At 29.1% G+C, this 18,435-nt stretch overlaps 1 protein-coding gene across 1 annotated transcript; it reads left to right on the top strand.

Moving 5' to 3' along the window:
* The first annotated feature begins 1,045 nt into the window (after window positions 1-1,045).
* On the top strand, window positions 1,046-18,042 carry LOC129972735 (EF-hand domain-containing family member C2-like). The gene is made up of 8 exons (XM_056086980.1): window positions 1,046-1,127; window positions 1,994-2,138; window positions 4,715-4,863; window positions 6,088-6,281; window positions 8,915-9,048; window positions 11,303-11,512; window positions 14,971-15,070; window positions 17,953-18,042. Exons 1-8 carry the CDS (start codon window positions 1,046-1,048, stop codon window positions 18,040-18,042), a joined length of 1,104 nt encoding a protein of 367 aa, XP_055942955.1.
* The last annotated feature ends 393 nt before the right edge of the window (window positions 18,043-18,435 follow it).

The raw sequence follows: 18,435 nt of genomic DNA, 5'->3' as shown, positions 1-18,435 counted from the left end.
TCTCATTGGGGGAAAGTATTATAAGATTCAAAATCCGAATTCACTTTTAGTAGATTCAAATCCTGTAAGTTTCTCACTTTTCATTATAAAATAGTATTTTGGAAGGTTTTTTTAAAAAAAATTGTTTGCCTTAGTTATTTGTTCGAGTATCGAGTATTTAAAAATGTTATAATAAAAAAATCCTGTAACGTAAACTTAATTATAAAGATATTTATGAATGACTTCAATTGATATTGAAATACATGACAAGCGTAGATATACCAAAAATATATTCCATTATAGTTTTATTTTAATGCTTCGCAGAAACAATAATTTTCTTTTAACTTTAATTCTATTTCAGAACATTTGATTTTATCACAGTAAAATCTTCTTTTTCAACGTAAAATTAAATTGAAATTTTTTTATCCTTTTCACACATTGCAGCTGGAAGGTCGTAAAAGGAATGTGGAATATTACAAAGACACAGATCTTGATCTCGGAGTTCCTTTAAATATCTTTGGATTCAGGGTTTTTCTGCACGATTGTGACGAGTTCACTAAGAATTATTACAAAGGGACTTACGACAAAGGTAGTAATTTCAGTTTGTTATATCGTAACGTTTCAAACGGTTTTGCGGATTAAACGGACTTTAGTTAAGAAAATAAAAATAAAAAAAAATAATTTACAGTAGTTATTTTTAAATATTTACTATTAATAAAGAGAAAACACCCCACTTTCCACTACAACGTTTTAACTTACAGAACACAGGGCAAATGTAGCAAATCGACATAAATTTGCTAAATACTTTCATACAATCTTTATAGAAGAAGCTTTAGCAAACTCTAAAGCCATTTCTAAATTCGGAAATCCTGAAAAAAATCATTATTAATGACAAATAGTTTCTAGGTCCTTCAAACCTTAATGGTCCTTAAAATCTATCAAATCCCCTAAAATTATTCATATAATAGCTAAAAAATCAAAATTTGGGTAAAAATCAACCAGAAAATTATATTTGTATGGACTCAAGGGCATTCAAATATTTTTTAAAATGGATTATTTCTCAGAAATGGTCATGGAATCCAATCCACACTTTGAATGGATAGCTTCTGAAGATCAAGTCACTTATTTGAAGAAAATCTTGCTTCGGAGTATGCAACAATTTTTGTAAAGTAGGAAATAATAAGAAACTCTAGGACATATTCTATCCATTTTTCCCATCACTCCATGATTTAAAAATAGAAGTCTAGACCTAATAACAACAAATTTAACTATCAGGATGATCATTACACCAGCACTACTGAATAAATTTGAACTTTATGGCAAGCTTTATTATAACTTCTGCAATCAAGAATATGAACTGAACATATTCTCCTGCATTGTTTGAAGTAGTCAGTACATTGTACACAAACTTACTCTTAATCGCCAAGAAATTTCGCTTCTTAAAGTTTTGCTCTAAAAAATTGTTTATAAAGGCACTATCTGCAAAATTTTCTCAGATTACTGAAGACTTCTGACAATTATTAATTGTGACTTTGGTGGCTCTCTAGTAAAAGTGAATGAGATCCTTTGATGTTAATGATCTCAATTTATTTATTTAAATAATAATAATAATGTCTCAAAGTCTCTGTCAGATTTAGAAGTTTGGAACTATCGTAAATAACAACAGTTGTCTGGCAATCTTGCTCAATGAAAACTCAACGGCAATTCGTCATCGGCGATTACAACTGAGTCTTTGAATATTCTTAAAGGATTTTCAAATTTTATCACGTGGCGTGCATCAGTAATTTGAAATCGAAAACTTTGCTAACTAAATGGAAATACTTTCACATTACAGATTCGTAATAATATACAAAATAATGCAAACTAGACACAAACAAACTCTTAAAAATGTTTTGCAAAAATGAACTGAAAACTGAAACGTTGAACTTGGAAATAGAGAAGCCCTGTCAATCGCCAGAATTTTGTAGGTTATTTTGTCAACTGGTAAATAACTGTTTAGCATACTTTGTATTAGATCTGAAACCAGTCCCCCGAAAGGAAGAGGAAGTTTTCCACACTCACAAGCTCCTGTACAAACATGAAGAATTCGGTCAGCCAGAGCAGACACTCAGAACCAATGATCCTTTCAAACCGAGAGCAGACAATGTTGATCTCCTGAAGTTTTTTAAGAATAAAAGTTAAGTATAAAACCTTTATTTTTATTTATAAAATTATTTCTATTTCATCAAAAACTTTAAAACGAAATGAAAGTCGATGCGCTATTCTACTAAAGATGCATGTGTTGGCTCCATACCGGACAGAGGGTTTTACCTAGAGCTACTTCTTCTTCTTGTATACAGCTGACCACTCCGCCACCACTGAACGAAGCAATATCGACAGCATTTGTCGCGACCGATTGCTGTCTTAATCATAACCCGCTCATAACACATGCAGATTCAAAGAATTGACATCCTCCTCGAGGCGGTTGACCCTTAGCCACAAAGTGGTCAATCTCTGACTTCCTTTTCATTTTCCCGTGCAGCTTTCATCCCGTTATAAACGAAGAGCAAGCCACTGTTTTAAGGAAATCTCCTCAAAATTCTTAATTTCCCTCCGAATTCTCGTTTCACAATAAAAGAAAGGCAAACACTTTAAAACTTTAAAATTATTGGTAAAAGTATATAAATTTTTGACATCATGTCTTTCAGAGTTTTGAGATTTTCTGGCACCATCAGTACTGTACTTAAGTCATTATTTTCAACTTTTAGGTTGTATCTTAATTCCGAATTCTATGCATTCCTAACAGTTCCATTGCCTCCATAGATGCATTTAATTTCCTGCATTCTTTCAAATTTTCGGAAGTAAGCGGAAAATCTCCCATGTCCTGATATAATTTGGATTATAGTGGATAGTATCTTCTTATTTTTATTTCTGAGTTAGGAATGAAGTCATAAGTTACTCTTCCGTTTTTGGACATATATCATCTGCTAAACCACTGTAGCTTTATTGGTATGACGAGCTACCAAACTTTGGATATAAATATTTAAGAGAGTAAAAATGTGCAATCTGGAGTAACTTAAAAATTTTTTTATTGGAATTTTAATCAATTAAAAATAATACAAGATTTTATAGCTTTTTCGCGGTAACTCTCGACAATTTTGTTTCTGTTAAAAATTGATGTTTACATCATCTCAAAATTTAAAAAAAATCTTTTTTTAATTGTCAGATGTATTTTTTGCGCAGTATAATTTTTTCTGCCAGCTTTTCCCTAAATTCTCTTAATTTTTTGAAAATATATATTAATATAATTAGTTATCATTTTAACGTTTTAACACTTTCTAGGGCCGTGGGAAGTATGCTTCCCACGAAATTTATCAATCTTTGCATGAAATTATGTAGGTTGGCATAAGTTCTGGCACATTTTTTTAGTAAGTCAAAAACTTAGATGCTTCAGTTCTTTATCTCAGACAAAATGATGTGTCTTGATTTGTTACTTAATTATTAATTAACCAAATTAATCAATTAATCAGATTAAATTTATCTAATAAGCTAAATGAATCCCTTTTCTTATTCTAATTTCAAGCCTAAAAATATTTTAATATAATATAACTAGAAAAAAATGGCCCTTTAAATGGTTAATTTTATTTCAGAAATAATAATTTTACAAAAATTTTAATTTTTGCCCTTTAAATGATAACATATTTTGATTAATTAATTATTTTTTTGTTTTAATGTAGTTTCGTAATTTTTTAACTACTAACTACCGAAAAATTTTTGAAATTTTATTTATGAATTTTTTTATTATTATTAATAAGGTGGGTATGTGACAACATTTGAGATAAATTTTTGGAAAAATGTTACAGAATATGCTTTTTAATTCTCACTTAAAATCGATTTAAAAACATAAATAAAATACAATATACTTTAAAAGCTAAAAGTGTTTTGAAAATTGGAAGAAATATAAACAAAAAACCTAATAACTTAGAAGTTTACCAAATGCATTGTTAAAAATTTTGTAAATGTTTTAAAAACATGTCATCTAGTTTCTGAACTAAGAAAGAAGCTGCATTTCTAGCCAATATTTAAATACTAGAGTTTGACTGATAAATAACATGAAAGTTGCAAGTTTTCACGTTATAAAGTATTAAAACAGCCTTAAAATCTGTTGAAATAAACAGATTTGGCTATTCTCTGCAGAAAATGCAGAACATATTGATAAATTGTTATGCCAAATTTGAACAAAAGTTATGTATTAGATTTTAATTTATGAGGAAGATTTTACCAAAACATGTAATTTGAGAATATAGTGTTAAAAATATAAGTCATGTAAATATTAAAACATATAACTTCAAAAGAATGAACAAAATTCGAACTTTTTATGAAGAAAGATACTGGAAATAATGAATAAAAAAATTGTTGGATATTTTTGGCTTAAAATTAACTTTTCATTGTACTCACTTACCTTAACACTATTTACAAACTTCTAAGCCAAAAAAAGGCTATAATATTGAGTTCTCTGTAAAGATATCCTTTTTTTCAGATTGATTTATGGAGAAACTAACAAATAACCCCCCCTTCCAAAAAAATAATTTACATAAAACAAATAGTAGTAGTTTGTTTTAAATGAAAAAAAAATAATTTATTACATTGGCAAATATCGAGGTAAGATCTTTCTCTTAGTGATTAATTTAATATAAGTTAGAAAAAAAACCTAGAGATAAAACAAATTGGAATTTTTAATTCTTTTCAATTTTAGATCCGGATACAAAGTCCGACAGTTAAAATTTCTTGCTCGTGTGATTACTGAGGATCCTGTAGAAAAATTGCGTCGATATCTTGTGTGTTTCTTTATGGAAGACGATACTATGGCAATAAAAGGTCTAGATCCAGATCATCAAAATAAAAGTGAGCTTTATTTTTTCACAATTAATTAATTCATGTTTTGAGAAATACCCATGTATTCAATTTCAAATATGAAAACATATTATTTTCTCTTTTGAAACGAAATATACTGAAAGTATTTAACCGTCAGATAATTCTAAATATCTTTAGGTAGGAATAATGACGGGTTGAATTCGGGGTCATAGATCTAGAAATGAAGTAAGAGTTATAATAAACTAATGAAGTAATTAAATGAAGTAAGACAAATAATAAACTAATTTACTATTTATCGGTCGTTCTAATAATCAGAAAAAACAATATGTTTGAATATTTGTAATAGTGGTTCATTAGGTTATTTTCGATATTTATTAGGTTTCAAAAGATGATTATTATTGCTTCTTGCCATGTAGTAGAAAAGTAATGTTCTTGTCAAATACTGTATTATAGAAAACAAAGTTTTTTTGTGACTCAGTTGTTAAATGTTTGATCTTAGTATTGCTAAAATGGTCTTATCTGGAAGAAGTATGACAAAGTATAATTAGAATTTCAAAAACGCAAAATTGCATCTTCAGGGTAGATTAGTATTTTCAGTGTTATTTTTGCTTCAAAACGGAAGGGGGAAGTTTTGGCTACAACATGTGTAAGTTAAAATCGAGATAAAATAATCTGCAACATATTTAAGGAGGGCATTATCTTTTCCCCTTTCCTACTATAACAAGAATGACATTTGAATGAGGAACATAAGAAGCAAATTTAACCTTATTCCACAAATTGGGCGTAATGTTGGAAATATACTTTTGTCTTGAGAGATTTCGATTACATCGCTATATTATTCAGGATTTTGTATTTCTTTTTTTTATGATGAATAAAATTTTTGAATTCACGAAATTATAATGAATGAAGCTGCTGCTTAATTTTGCTATAAGTGCAACATCCTCCACATTTTGCATCTTGACGATTGAAATGATGTGCATTCTTTTATACTGTTAGCAAAATCCTTTGTATTTTAGAATCCTTTCTATTTTAGCTGATATACAAGGGCGTTGCAAACAAATACAGATACAAAATACAATACAAATTTTGATACAAAAGTTGCTGACCAGTGTCGTCAACACTAAGTTCAAACAAGGCCTTATTTGTATCTCTTCTTGTATAAATGTTTTTATTAATATTTAGATAAAAGCCCTAGCTGTCATTGCATAAAGCTATCTGTACTTTCTAAATTCATCCGCAATAACTTTCTTCCAGGTGCAATGGAACATGCGCATCTCAAAAGAATGAAAGTTGTTAAGCCGCATTCAACATATTGGAACTCGGGAAGAAATTTTTATGAGCCTGTTGATTTTTATGTTGGGGGTGTGATATATGTCAGAAATAAACCTTTAGAGTTACTAGAAGCAGATGAGTACACGTACGATTATATGGAGCAACACTGTGATCAGGCAAGACTTCATAAATTTTTTTTCTAAGTTAATTTTTTTTTAATCCGAAGACAACATGTGGCTATTTTAAATATATATGCAACGTTAACATGTGGCTATTTTAAACTATTTCACTACATCGTTCTTAGAAGGAAATCATTTAACAAAATCGTATTAATTGTAAACTAAATGTTATTGCTTTATTTTGTCATATGCGAAATCAAATGAAACTGCTTCCTTAATAATATCAGTAATTATGCCCTTATCAAATGGAAACTGTTCCATGATCAACAAGCCATAATATGTATTCTACCCACTATATGGCTATAAAATTACAGAAAAATGTATTTAGAAAACCATGGATGTTTCTAAGTAAGTGAATAATAGTAATTAAATCTTTGAGCTCAGAATGCTTTGATCTGATAACTTTCAAGTTAGAAAAATTTAAAGAGAATGAATCAAATAGTTTTCTATTTAATCATATATCTCAAATCTTAAGAGTATAGTATTAAAGACTGTTCAAGAGAATATACTTATATTGCACGAATTATCTGTTTTTGAATTTAACATGAAAAATGGAAAAGGCTGATTCTGCCCCCAGAGGGCAAATATTGTTCGTTTAATATTATATATGAAAATAATAAAAGACTGGTGGTTCGGTTAATATTGCACGATTGCTTTTCAACTCTTATAAATGACTTCTAATTTCTAATTCTAGGCGAATTCTAAATGTCTAAAGTATGATCACAACTTTTTCAGCTTCGATGAATCAAAATTTATTCACCATTTTAACTCTGACTCACTTTTTAAATCTATTCAAATCGGGAGGTCAAAATTAATTAACTAATTAACTATCACAATTTTATATTAAACAAGGCCTATATTTCAAAGTTCGGGCAATTTTTATTTTTCCGGTTTAAGAAGTTGGTTCAAGAAATACAATGTTTGAATAATGTCCACTTTGATATGAAAACGCGATTATTGGAAATATGCCACTCCTTGATTATGATATCCAAAAAACGGAGCGAGTTAAATGAATCAGGTGGTCATTGCACCAATATTATAAATCTTTGTCGAATTTTGCATTAACTTAAATCTATTCAAGGCGGTTCTCTATTTGATTGCCTTCCGTATGCATGTGAACACAGTAACACAAAAACATAACGAACTATATAAATTGATGCCAAATTGCTGATTTATATCAAATTTCGTGTTCAATCAATCAATGAGAAGAGGTCTAAAATTTATATTCGATTTATTTCCCTTCGTCCTCCCGAATTGAGTCCTCTAGGGTTTAATTTAGTTTAGTTATATTAACGTCCTGTTTAAAGCAACACTAGGGCTATTTTGGGACACACCTCGCAATTTTGAAGGGTCAGATGACGAGGACGATACCTTAGCTGGCACCCCCCTCTCCACACCATGCCACACCAGCAGGAGGACGTTTGGTCATGACGAATTTAACGTGCAACAGACCCCCTTACACGACAGTACTTCGGTGGAATCGGGACACGAATCTGAAACTCTCCAGTTCCGAAGCTGAGACCTTACCACCAGGCCACCGCGGCCCCTGAGTCCTCTAGGGGCTTCCAGTCAATGCAAGTGTCGTGTTCCACCTCAACTTCGAATTTTTTTAATATGTAATGGCTTTAATTTTAATCTCTGCAAACATTTATAAGGTAGTGAATTTTGCCAAAATGAAACAATGAAACTTTTGATTTAGGGCCACTTAAAAAAAACTCGATTTTAGTGCTTTGTTTATAAGAAATTCAAAATAATTTAAAAGTAATTGGGCAAAATAATAATAATAATAATAATAACGAAAATTATTTTAGCACAATCTAAATATTATTTAATCATAAGATTTATATTAAAATACATAATTTATAAAGCAAAACATGTTGTTAGAATTATAAAACAATTGAAAATTTACAAAAGGTAATTTTATTTTGCAAAACGTAATTAAAAAAGGTAAATAAGTTCAGAACGGTAATTAATTAGGACTGTAGTAACAATACTGTTCCAAAATTTAAACACTAACTAATTGTATTTGAAAAAGTCGAGTATATGTCCAAATTAAATATTTCTTGAAAATTCCAGAAATTTTTTTAAGGTTTCGTGCTTTCAGAATTGCGAGACTGTCAGTTGTTGCACACTTTGCTTATTCATTATCTTTATTTATTACTTAACGTAATCAAATAGAAAAGACGCCCTTTTGTGGATGTATAGAAGAAAGTCGAGAAGAGAACACAACATTTTAACAGTTTCCCCATTTCATTCTAATATTATTATCGTTAGGTATTCTATTTATAGATATTAGATATTGTTAGGTATTCTATTTATAAGTAGTAGATATTGTTAGGTATTCTATTTATAAGTAGTAGATATTGTTAGGTATTCTATTTAAAGGTAGTAGATATTGTTAGGTATTCTATTTATAGGTAGTAGATATTGTTAGGTATTCTATTTATAGGTATTAGATATTGTTAGGTATTCTATTTGTATAAAACAAATCGAGTGATAAAAAGAATCTCAACTTGCGACCAGTAGACTAAATAAAAGTAATTCATCCTCTCGTGTAGTTCAAAGAACAGAAGACACTAATGAAATAAATTAGTATCCCTTTACATCATCCGTTATTTCATTTGTTACAGTTTCCTCATGCAAACGTAAGGAAAATAATGACAGAATTCAAAGAATGGATCACGCCAAAATGCGGATCACTAAAATCAGGATTCGAAAGATATGATCCATGCAAGACCGGATTAATAAATTATGAACATTTCAGGTAATTTACGACATATTTTTCAATATATGTTTGATTATTTACTTATATACAAAAATCATAAATTTTCCGCAATTCAGAACAATAATTTTTCTATGAAACAGCAACTTAAGGTTCCTTTTCTTAGAAGCTATTTATTTAATCACTTACCACAGTAACCCGAAAGGGAGAGACTTTTTATAATGTCTATTATATGTAATGTAATTTTCTGCATAATTTTGTATGTTTCATGCAACAAACATAAATTTGTTACTAAGAAACGTTTTTGAAATCACTCACCTGAGCTTTTGCTATTTCGATTGCTTTTTATCTAATATACTGTCTATATAAGATTATAACCGAGTTTCGATATCGATTTTTCCGATATCGATTTTTAAACTACAATGGCTCTGAATTACATAAAAAATAAAAATGTACTTAATAATTTCACTTTCAAAAAGTGGGGCATTGCTTTGTCCCTTCCTTTTTATAGGACTTCATGGTTAAGCAGCCGGGTTACAGTCAGTATTGCTGGCAATTCCAAGCAAATTAGACCGCTATGGTGGTGAATATTGTCGCTAATCTTTTGTTAATTTTTGTTCAAGAAGGGAATGAATGTTGAGTAACACTGAGAAAGATGAAAAAAGAAAAAACTATAGGAAAGGAACAGAAAAATATTAGAGATGCGAGTAAAATTAAAACGACTTTTAAGAAAGGACTAAATACTATTGAAAAAAAAACCCAATTATTTTCTAAATACTATTACTTAGACTAACTATTTCTAAATACTATTACTTAGACTAACTATTTCTAAATACTATTGAAATATATAGTGTTGAGCAGCAAGTGTTAACCGCAAATATGGAGGTGAAACTTTACATAAGAAAGTGTGATACATGCAAAGAAATCTAGATTTCTAGAAAAGTAATTTATCGTCCTTAGGGTGCTTTTTTTTAATAAAAAGTTCACTGATAAACAATTAAATAATCAGTGAACTGTGTTTTCAGTGCAGTTTTATCTTTTAATAAGGTGACTTAAATGATTAATATCTGGGATATCGCTCGGCTGTTTTTTCGGAGAAAATATTTCGATACAAATCACATACATATAAATATTTTTCAATTTTACCACATTTAACATCCATTAGCGCCATCTCACAAAATTTTGAGGTATCAGTAGATAATCATTTTATGGTAACAATGCAAGTACGATAAAAATTTATCAGATGGCGCTGTATGACGAGAATGAGAGCATGAGAGCAGATAAAAAAAGACTAATAGTTAGTTATAAAAGAAATCGTTTTTTTTTTTCTTTGTGTATGTGTGTGTGTGAAATTACGTTTTTTCAGGAAATACACTTTGATATATAAACTTTAAAAGCAAAACTTATCTAAATATAAAATTTGATCCAAATCGTTTGAGCTGTTTCCGAGATACACGAAATAAATTTTACAAGAATTTCGCTTTAAAGTTATGAGGTTTGGTTGCTTTATATTGTCACTATTACATCAAAATGTCGTAAGTCAAAAATGACTCGCAGCCAAACATATCAGATTATGATGTATCAGGTGGGAGTCTTTGTTACAGGAGGCATTTTGTGACGGCATACAATTATTTGAGAGCATATTATTATAGCTAAACAAGAATAAAATATTTTAGCAAATTTGACGTACGACATTTAGACATAATAATGACGATATTTTCTCATTTAGTTATAAAATTTAAGAAATCGCAAAAAACTGATAAAATTTGAGATTTTTTACATTAAAAATATTTCTTTTCTTATTATTTGATATAGAAATTTTATTTCGGATAACTTTGTTTTCTAAATTATATTCTAGTAATTGCAATGATTGCTGGTGTAGATGTAGAGGGCAAAGTTATACTGTATTGCAAAAGTATGGACTTATATTATAACATAATTAATAGTTAATAGTGGAAATCCAAAAAATAAAATAAAAAAGGGCCAATCAGAATGATTGCACATTGTTTTGATATATGTTTTTTTACTGGAATATTTTTACCTTCGCATTTGAAATTAAACAATTAGAATGCAATGAAGATGCTATTATATTCTTTTAGTTTTAAAATTCGGTCTTAAAGTAACTTATAAATATTGCATTTTTCTAGCTCCATTAAATACAAAATGTAATATTTACAAATAAGAATACACGATATCTCTTAAAGGGTGTTGGTAATGTCTGACATTGAAAACTTAAAATTTATATAATTCTGGTGGTTATTGCTTTTGTATTCTGGTGTTATTATCTATCTTACAGAAATGTGTTGTACGAAGAAATGCCAAGTGAGATTAAAAATCACTATCCGGAGCACGCCATGAAAACCGTTGGCCGATACTATGCAGAAGAAAAGTACAATGGACTATGTTTTAGCGAACTTCTCGGTAGAGCACAGTCGGAACTTTATAGAAAGAAATTTTACGATTTCGAAGATTTGAAACTCGCTTTTAAAATACATGACAGTGAGAAGTAAGTAATTTTTCTCCTTAAATTCTGCTGGATGACAAATAAATTTATTGTACCAAAGATATTTTTTTCTATTCTGTAAATCAATCAACAATTTTTAAAAAACTGCTTATTGAGATTTCTCATATATATCGAATTTGATATGTGATCTGAATGAATATGAAAATCATTGATGAAATACTTATGAAAGCTTGGCATCCTAACATATGATAGTAGTTTATTTAAGATAAAAGCTTAAGAGATGAAATTTTCTTTAATAATTTCATTTTTGTAATATGATGTTTTAAAGAAAAGAGGTTTAAAATTTTATTTATTTCATTTGTCAGTCAGTTTTGCTACTTAAATCAGTTCTGTGATAAGAATCTTCTGTTTGAATTTTTATTTAAAATACGGAAATGCACCCTTTCTTACATTAAGACGATTTACTATATGAGAAAAAAGAAAAGAATCGTGTTTTCGTGTTTCAGATGAAAAAAAAGTATTAACATTTATTATTTTCATAGTCTACTGTTATGATCAGTGAATGAGTTGTGAATCTTTTATAGGCACTTGCTGTGATAACATTTTATAAAAGTAATTTTATGCGAAAGAAAATAAATATGTATTCTTTTTATAATCTTGCTCATAAAGATTTGATTTATTCTATATTCATTCTGCTTTGTGGGCGTTGTGGGTAAATGATTTTAAGGGGAAAAAATTAAGAAAAGTAGAGAAAGGTCATAGAATTAAAAAAGAAAAATACAGCAAAAAATTATTTTCAAATAATTGAAAAGATTGTATCACTACATGATCACCATAAATACATTTCTAATCAAGTATTTACAAATTGTTTACCTTAGTATATGTTTCCTGTTTCTGCTTATTTATCATATATTTGGCATTTTACAGTGGCAATTGATATCCAATCAATTATTGAAATAAATATTTCATTGTTATTATTGTTTCTTCATCAGAAATGAAGTAGATTTAGTAATTGTATTATTTAGGAATATTATTGAATACACAGCTACCTTTCTATTTCTCGGGTCAATAAACGATAGGAAATACGTATAGATTAAATTCATGCCTGCAGGTTTATAAAAACAAGATTATTAAAAAAGGAGCGTATTTAAAAATGTATATTCCAAATGATTGGCAATAGACAGAGACACATGCTATACTTCACTTGATAGAGGAAAGTTCAAAGTTTTATCTTATGTTTTCAATTTGCGCCGAACGTCGAATCGATAGATAATTTTTTGCTACATGTAAAGGAATGGACCCTTGGTTATGGTACTCATTGTTGTAACAATTCGATTTCGCAGATTTTGGAGGCTAGAGGTATAGAGGAGACATACACGCTGTATTTTCTTATACTTTCGTAATAGTGCTACATTTCCTAAGTTTCAATTCGAAAGCAGTTCGGATGTACTCACCATTTTCACCTGATCGGTGCTTTTCCTTTCGAATGTGTAATCATTCCTCTATCAATTTCTTGAACCAAATGCAAATTCATTTATGATGAGGTGGCTCTTATTTGAATTTTCAACGAAATGCAATACACTGCAACAATGAATTCACTCTTGATAGTACACTGTAGCTCATAATATTATTTTTTCCAAAGGGGTAGTTTTTTTTTACTTTTGCAAACAAACAGCATTGCTTTTACCAGAATTATTGGAATGTACAAAATAAAATTTTGAACTGTCTTTCATCTAGAGATGTGTCGTATATGTCCCTATCTTTTTTAGTTCATCGGAAATACGTATTTTAAATGTTACTTCTTTTTGAATAATCCTGCATAGTGATCGGATGGATTTGTTGAATTCAGTGGCAAAGAATCAGTTTTAAAATACGTGTGTCATCTTATAAGGTAAGGAAAAAAATTACTGATACAAATAAAGACTACCTTAAGTAATCCAATTATATCATACCCTAGATTGTTCGTGTTATTTATTACTCAAACGTATTGCATATTATCTAAGATTCTTATTAGAGATTCTTTCACCAATTTCATATCAAACGTATAAGCTTCAGAAAATAATAGAGAGATATTTAGTATTTAAATACAATCTTTTAAGGGAATTTAAAACAAATAAACGTATCTAGAAATAATTATTAAGGCACTGCTAAGGACAGTCGATTGTTCTTGAAAAAACAATTCCAATTATTAAGAATTCTAATAAATCAAACTGCGTTCACGAGGTTTAACTAGTCACGAGGTCATAACTAGTTTATGAGGCTGGATGTTAATAGTTAAATTCCTCCAGAAAATATTTTTCAAGTTTTCTAAAGCAAAAATAACATTCAATGTTAAAATATATTATATCCATAAAGGAATCCATGAATGAAAAATTCTAAACTAATTGGAAAGGAACAATATATGCAAAGAAACAACAAAACTTTTACAATGAAAAATATTTATGATATTGGCAAAGCCAACGATTTTTGATGAACAGCTCCTGAAGAAACTATTGCTTTCTAAGCTGCAGTTTAATATTGAAAATAATTGATGAGGATCTAGGCGGGCAAGTCCCAAATGCTTGGCAAATGTTTCAACTTAGGCTTATCCTCAATTTTTATGATAATTTTCATCCCCCCCCCCACTAGAAGCGGCTATCTGGATCCAGATCGAACCTACTATGTAATGAGAACAACTTCTATTCCCCTGGATCGAGATTTAATGAAAAGCTTCATATACAAGTAAGTGAAATTTTTTATAATAGGAAATATGTAATAAAACATTTCTATAATAATTTTTAATTTTTCCCTCCGGTTTTAAAGTATGGTACATTTTTGTTTGAAATATAGAAGTATTAATACTTTCCATATTTTTTTGAATTTTTCAGAAAAGCAGTATGCATGAATGAGTTAAAAATGCTCTTAAGAATGTTTTGTTTTCCTAAATTATATTATTTTAAAAAGACTGAGGAAATCAATAAAAAAATTAAAAAGTAAAAAGAATCGAAAATCGAAAATCTATAGCGCGATATTAACAGACTACAATTCAGAAGTTTACAAATAAATATCACTGTTTATTATATTTTATTCTTATTGGAGATCCTATAGCGCGAAAATTTATAACTGAAAAATGTTAACGCTTCAAAATCATATTTTTCAAAATCTAAAACAATATAAGAATTTTAATTTTGTCTGAATGGAGCGTTTGATGACTTTAAATTTCAACTAGAAATTTCATTTTGAACATAAATATAAAAAGAAATTGACATTTCAAATGTTATGAAAATTTTTACTTAAAAGCATTTTTGAATGATTATAATCATAAAAAAAGTTTTATCGAATCTAATTAAAAATAAAACTTTGACATATCTTCAATAACTAAAAAATTTGAGAGCATTCTGAAATTGAACAATGTGATTTATTGCAAACTTTCATCAAAATCAAGATTTGAGTATAATATTTATTTATTTAATCTCATTTATTTAAAGAACATGCTCACATAATTAATGTGATTTTTTTAGGTTTCCAAAGAAAGAGAACAAGATAAACTATTTAGACTTAGTTGAAAAACTTAACTGGGTAGAAAATCCAACACAATTCGATAAATCAGAACCACAAGCTGTAAGTATATACAATTTTCATTTTTTAAGACATGTAATTGATTGTTAATTGATTATAATTAATTTCGTCGTATCTATCTCATTTTAATTTTGAAAGAAAAGACAACAAGTAATGTAATACATGATATACAACTGTTAAAAGTTATTAGTTTAGTAGTTTTGATCTGTCACAATAGCGGGCATTCCATTTCAATAAAAGCAGCGCCACCGTGGATAGGCACACCCGTCAAACTGGTGAGACAGCGCCACCTTGTTGTCATAATTGTAACAAGTCAACTGGAGCTGAGGCACGAGCTTGTAAACACGTACCGAAAATAATATTTTTATTTATGATTAAATGATAATATAAACTATGCCTCTTTTGAGCAACCTATGGATATATTATGTGACTACCTAAAGTTATAAATCTAATAAATCTGAAAAATCATCCATGAGCTCTTACTGTCACCTCTCTATTACATTCAATTGCAGATATTTTTTTTTTTTTTTGAAACTCCATCTACTAACATACTTTAGTTACTTCTGCAACATCCTTTTAATTAAATTCATTTACATTTTGATATACTAAATTCATCAGCATTGCAATTCCGAATAAAGAATAGAAACTGAATTCAGCTCATCAAAGTGAATTGATGTGGGAGTTGATGACAAGTTGCTTTTTTTCTGCAACATAAAATTTATAAAATTTGGTCTAGTTGTTGAGGTCCTAAATATATATTGTAAGATCTCGAAAATAGACGCGGAATTCTTTTATGATGATCTATGGCTCGTGAGCTTTCATATATAATAACCAATAAGAGAAGTATACTCTCTCTCGCATACTCTCTAATAAAGGTGTTATCCTAGAGAATGCTTTGCATGGCGATGACGTACAATCATTACAAAATATTAACCTTGGGCTGAATTTAGTATTTTTACTAAATCTGTCGTGTGATCCTTGGCGAGTATTTTGGCGATTAGCTCCTTTCATGTGGTGAAAAGTATCCAAAACACCGAATTTGTGTTTAGGACGCGTTCTTCCTAACCGACTGAAACAACAATTTGACATAGATATATTTAAAGTAGCAAAATTAAGTATTAAATTTGATGTATTTAACTTATTGCGCTTCTGAATTATCACGTTGACGTGTTTCTGAAAATACAGACCGAACAGACGGACAACCCCTTGTCAGATTTGGCTCAATTCGTCTATATGTATCTACGCTATAGACGTTAAATCTGTGTACCAAATCTTATTTATCTAGCTCTATCCATTTACAGTTATCGTGTTAATATTCTAACAACCGGACAGACAGACTTTTTCTGAACGGATTTTCCTCAAAATTTGATAGAAATATACAAATATGGCTTTAAGACAGTTTATTGAATTTCATCCATCTAGCTCAAGGTATTTTTGAGTTGTCTTTGTCACAGATAGACGGACGGACATTTTCCAAAAATGTGTTTTTTCGAACTCAAGGACGTCTAAAAAGTGAAGATTCGTCGAAATCTCGAGTTTGAATTTTTTGACGACTAAACACTTTCTCTATACTACGTATTCGAGAAAGTAAAAATTGGTGAAATCAGTGCGTTGAAGATTTTAAATATTAGCTGTGGCTGAGGAAGGGTTCTATCGACTCTTTCCCCATAGAGAACGTAAAGAGAAGTAATATTTTTGAGATTACTCCCGAAAATGGAAGGTTGCTGAGAGCAGGAAACCACACATCTAGATGTAATTAACTTTTATATAAAATTGAAAATTTCGAACTCAGCAGTATGGTTTTGGCTACGGGACTGGTTCTTTGGTTTTTGCCAATTATTTTAAATATATAGATGGTAGGCGAACAGCTGGTCGCGGAAGGTGGTTAGTATACGTTTAATAACCTTTCCACAATAAATTTACGTAATCAGAGTAATATTTTGCATTCTATCCGTATATTATTTAGCAAAAAAATACTTTTATATCTATTAAATGTGAAATTACAGAATTTTGATCACAGATAGCATTTTATGATGCAATTTTAGTTGGGATGCTTTTTAATTGTATTATCCACCGTTGGAACTCATTCTTTGTCGACCAGATAATTGAACTTTTAGGCTGTTAGACTATTAACATAGAATGTAATTTTTAAACAACTTGTTATTTAATAAGGTTGAAAAATATGAATTTAATTCAATCAGTCCACTACAAATCACTATGCGTTGATATTTTTTTTAAATGTATATCTTGTAAAATAAAAGCGGATTTGAAGATCGTACAACAGAGTTAATATTCAAAGAAAGCAATTTTTTTAAAAAAAATTAATTTTAACATTGACAAAAACTTGCGATATCAAAAGTTTTGATGGATGAGTTTGAATTTCATCATAACGTTAAAAACATTTAAATTTACAGATTGTATATCAAATTAAATTTCAACATTTATTAAAAATAAAGAAACAATTGAATAGAAGTAAAACTTATATAATTAAAAAAGAAACTTTGAGTATTCAGAAAATAAAAAAATCATCTTTATGAGGTTACAGTTTAGAAGTATATGAGTATCGATTTCCATTGATAAACCATTGTGATTATTTAACTAGTTTTAATTCTTTTGGGTTAAACATATGACATTTCAGTTACGATGATTTATTTTACATCCTCCTTTCTCTGCTGAACAGAAGTTTCGGTTACACGCAGGCCCACCTCCTAGTATTTCTAATAATATTTTGCAGTTCTGTTAATTAGTTTAGGGAAATGTTGAATTAAGAGCAACTGTAAAAAGATTAAAAGAAATTGTCAGAAATGTTCGTAATACGAATTGTTTACGTTTGACTGTTGCCATTCGATAATTAGTAATAAGAACAATTTTTATGTTATGTACGTTAGTGTTATAAATAGAGAGATTTTTGTTTCCTTTTTCAGATTCAAATCAACTGGGAAAGAAACGAAACGGAAAAAGACCTTGAAAAAATAAAATACAACTGCTTCATGATGGATATCGTTTCGTCGTGAGCTTGAAAATAATGACCGGAACTCAATTATTTATCATAAATTCCAGACAACTATTTATTGTAAAATACCCCATATAAATAATTCTGACACTTTTAATTCTATTTCCCCTCAAAGATAAAAAATAAAATATTATTTAAAAGTGTACCTAGTTTTTAATTGACATCTTTTTTGAATCTTTTCATATAACGATTTTGCACTAGAGAAGAGCTAACCAGTCAGAATAACCTAAGTTTATAGTTTAATGCATTTGATTTGTATTACTTTATTTTAATGATATCATCCCCTTCTAGTCAAAATTTCAAGGTAATTTATTATGATGCTATGTTTCCAGCTCCATCTTTAAATGCATCTTAGTTGATTATTGAATTTTATGAAAAATTTTATATTAGAAAT

Source organism: Argiope bruennichi, chromosome 1 (assembly GCF_947563725.1).
Source record: "Argiope bruennichi chromosome 1, qqArgBrue1.1, whole genome shotgun sequence".
Lineage (NCBI taxonomy): Eukaryota > Metazoa > Arthropoda > Arachnida > Araneae > Araneidae > Argiope > Argiope bruennichi.
This window is presented reverse-complemented; position numbering and strand designations above follow the sequence as displayed.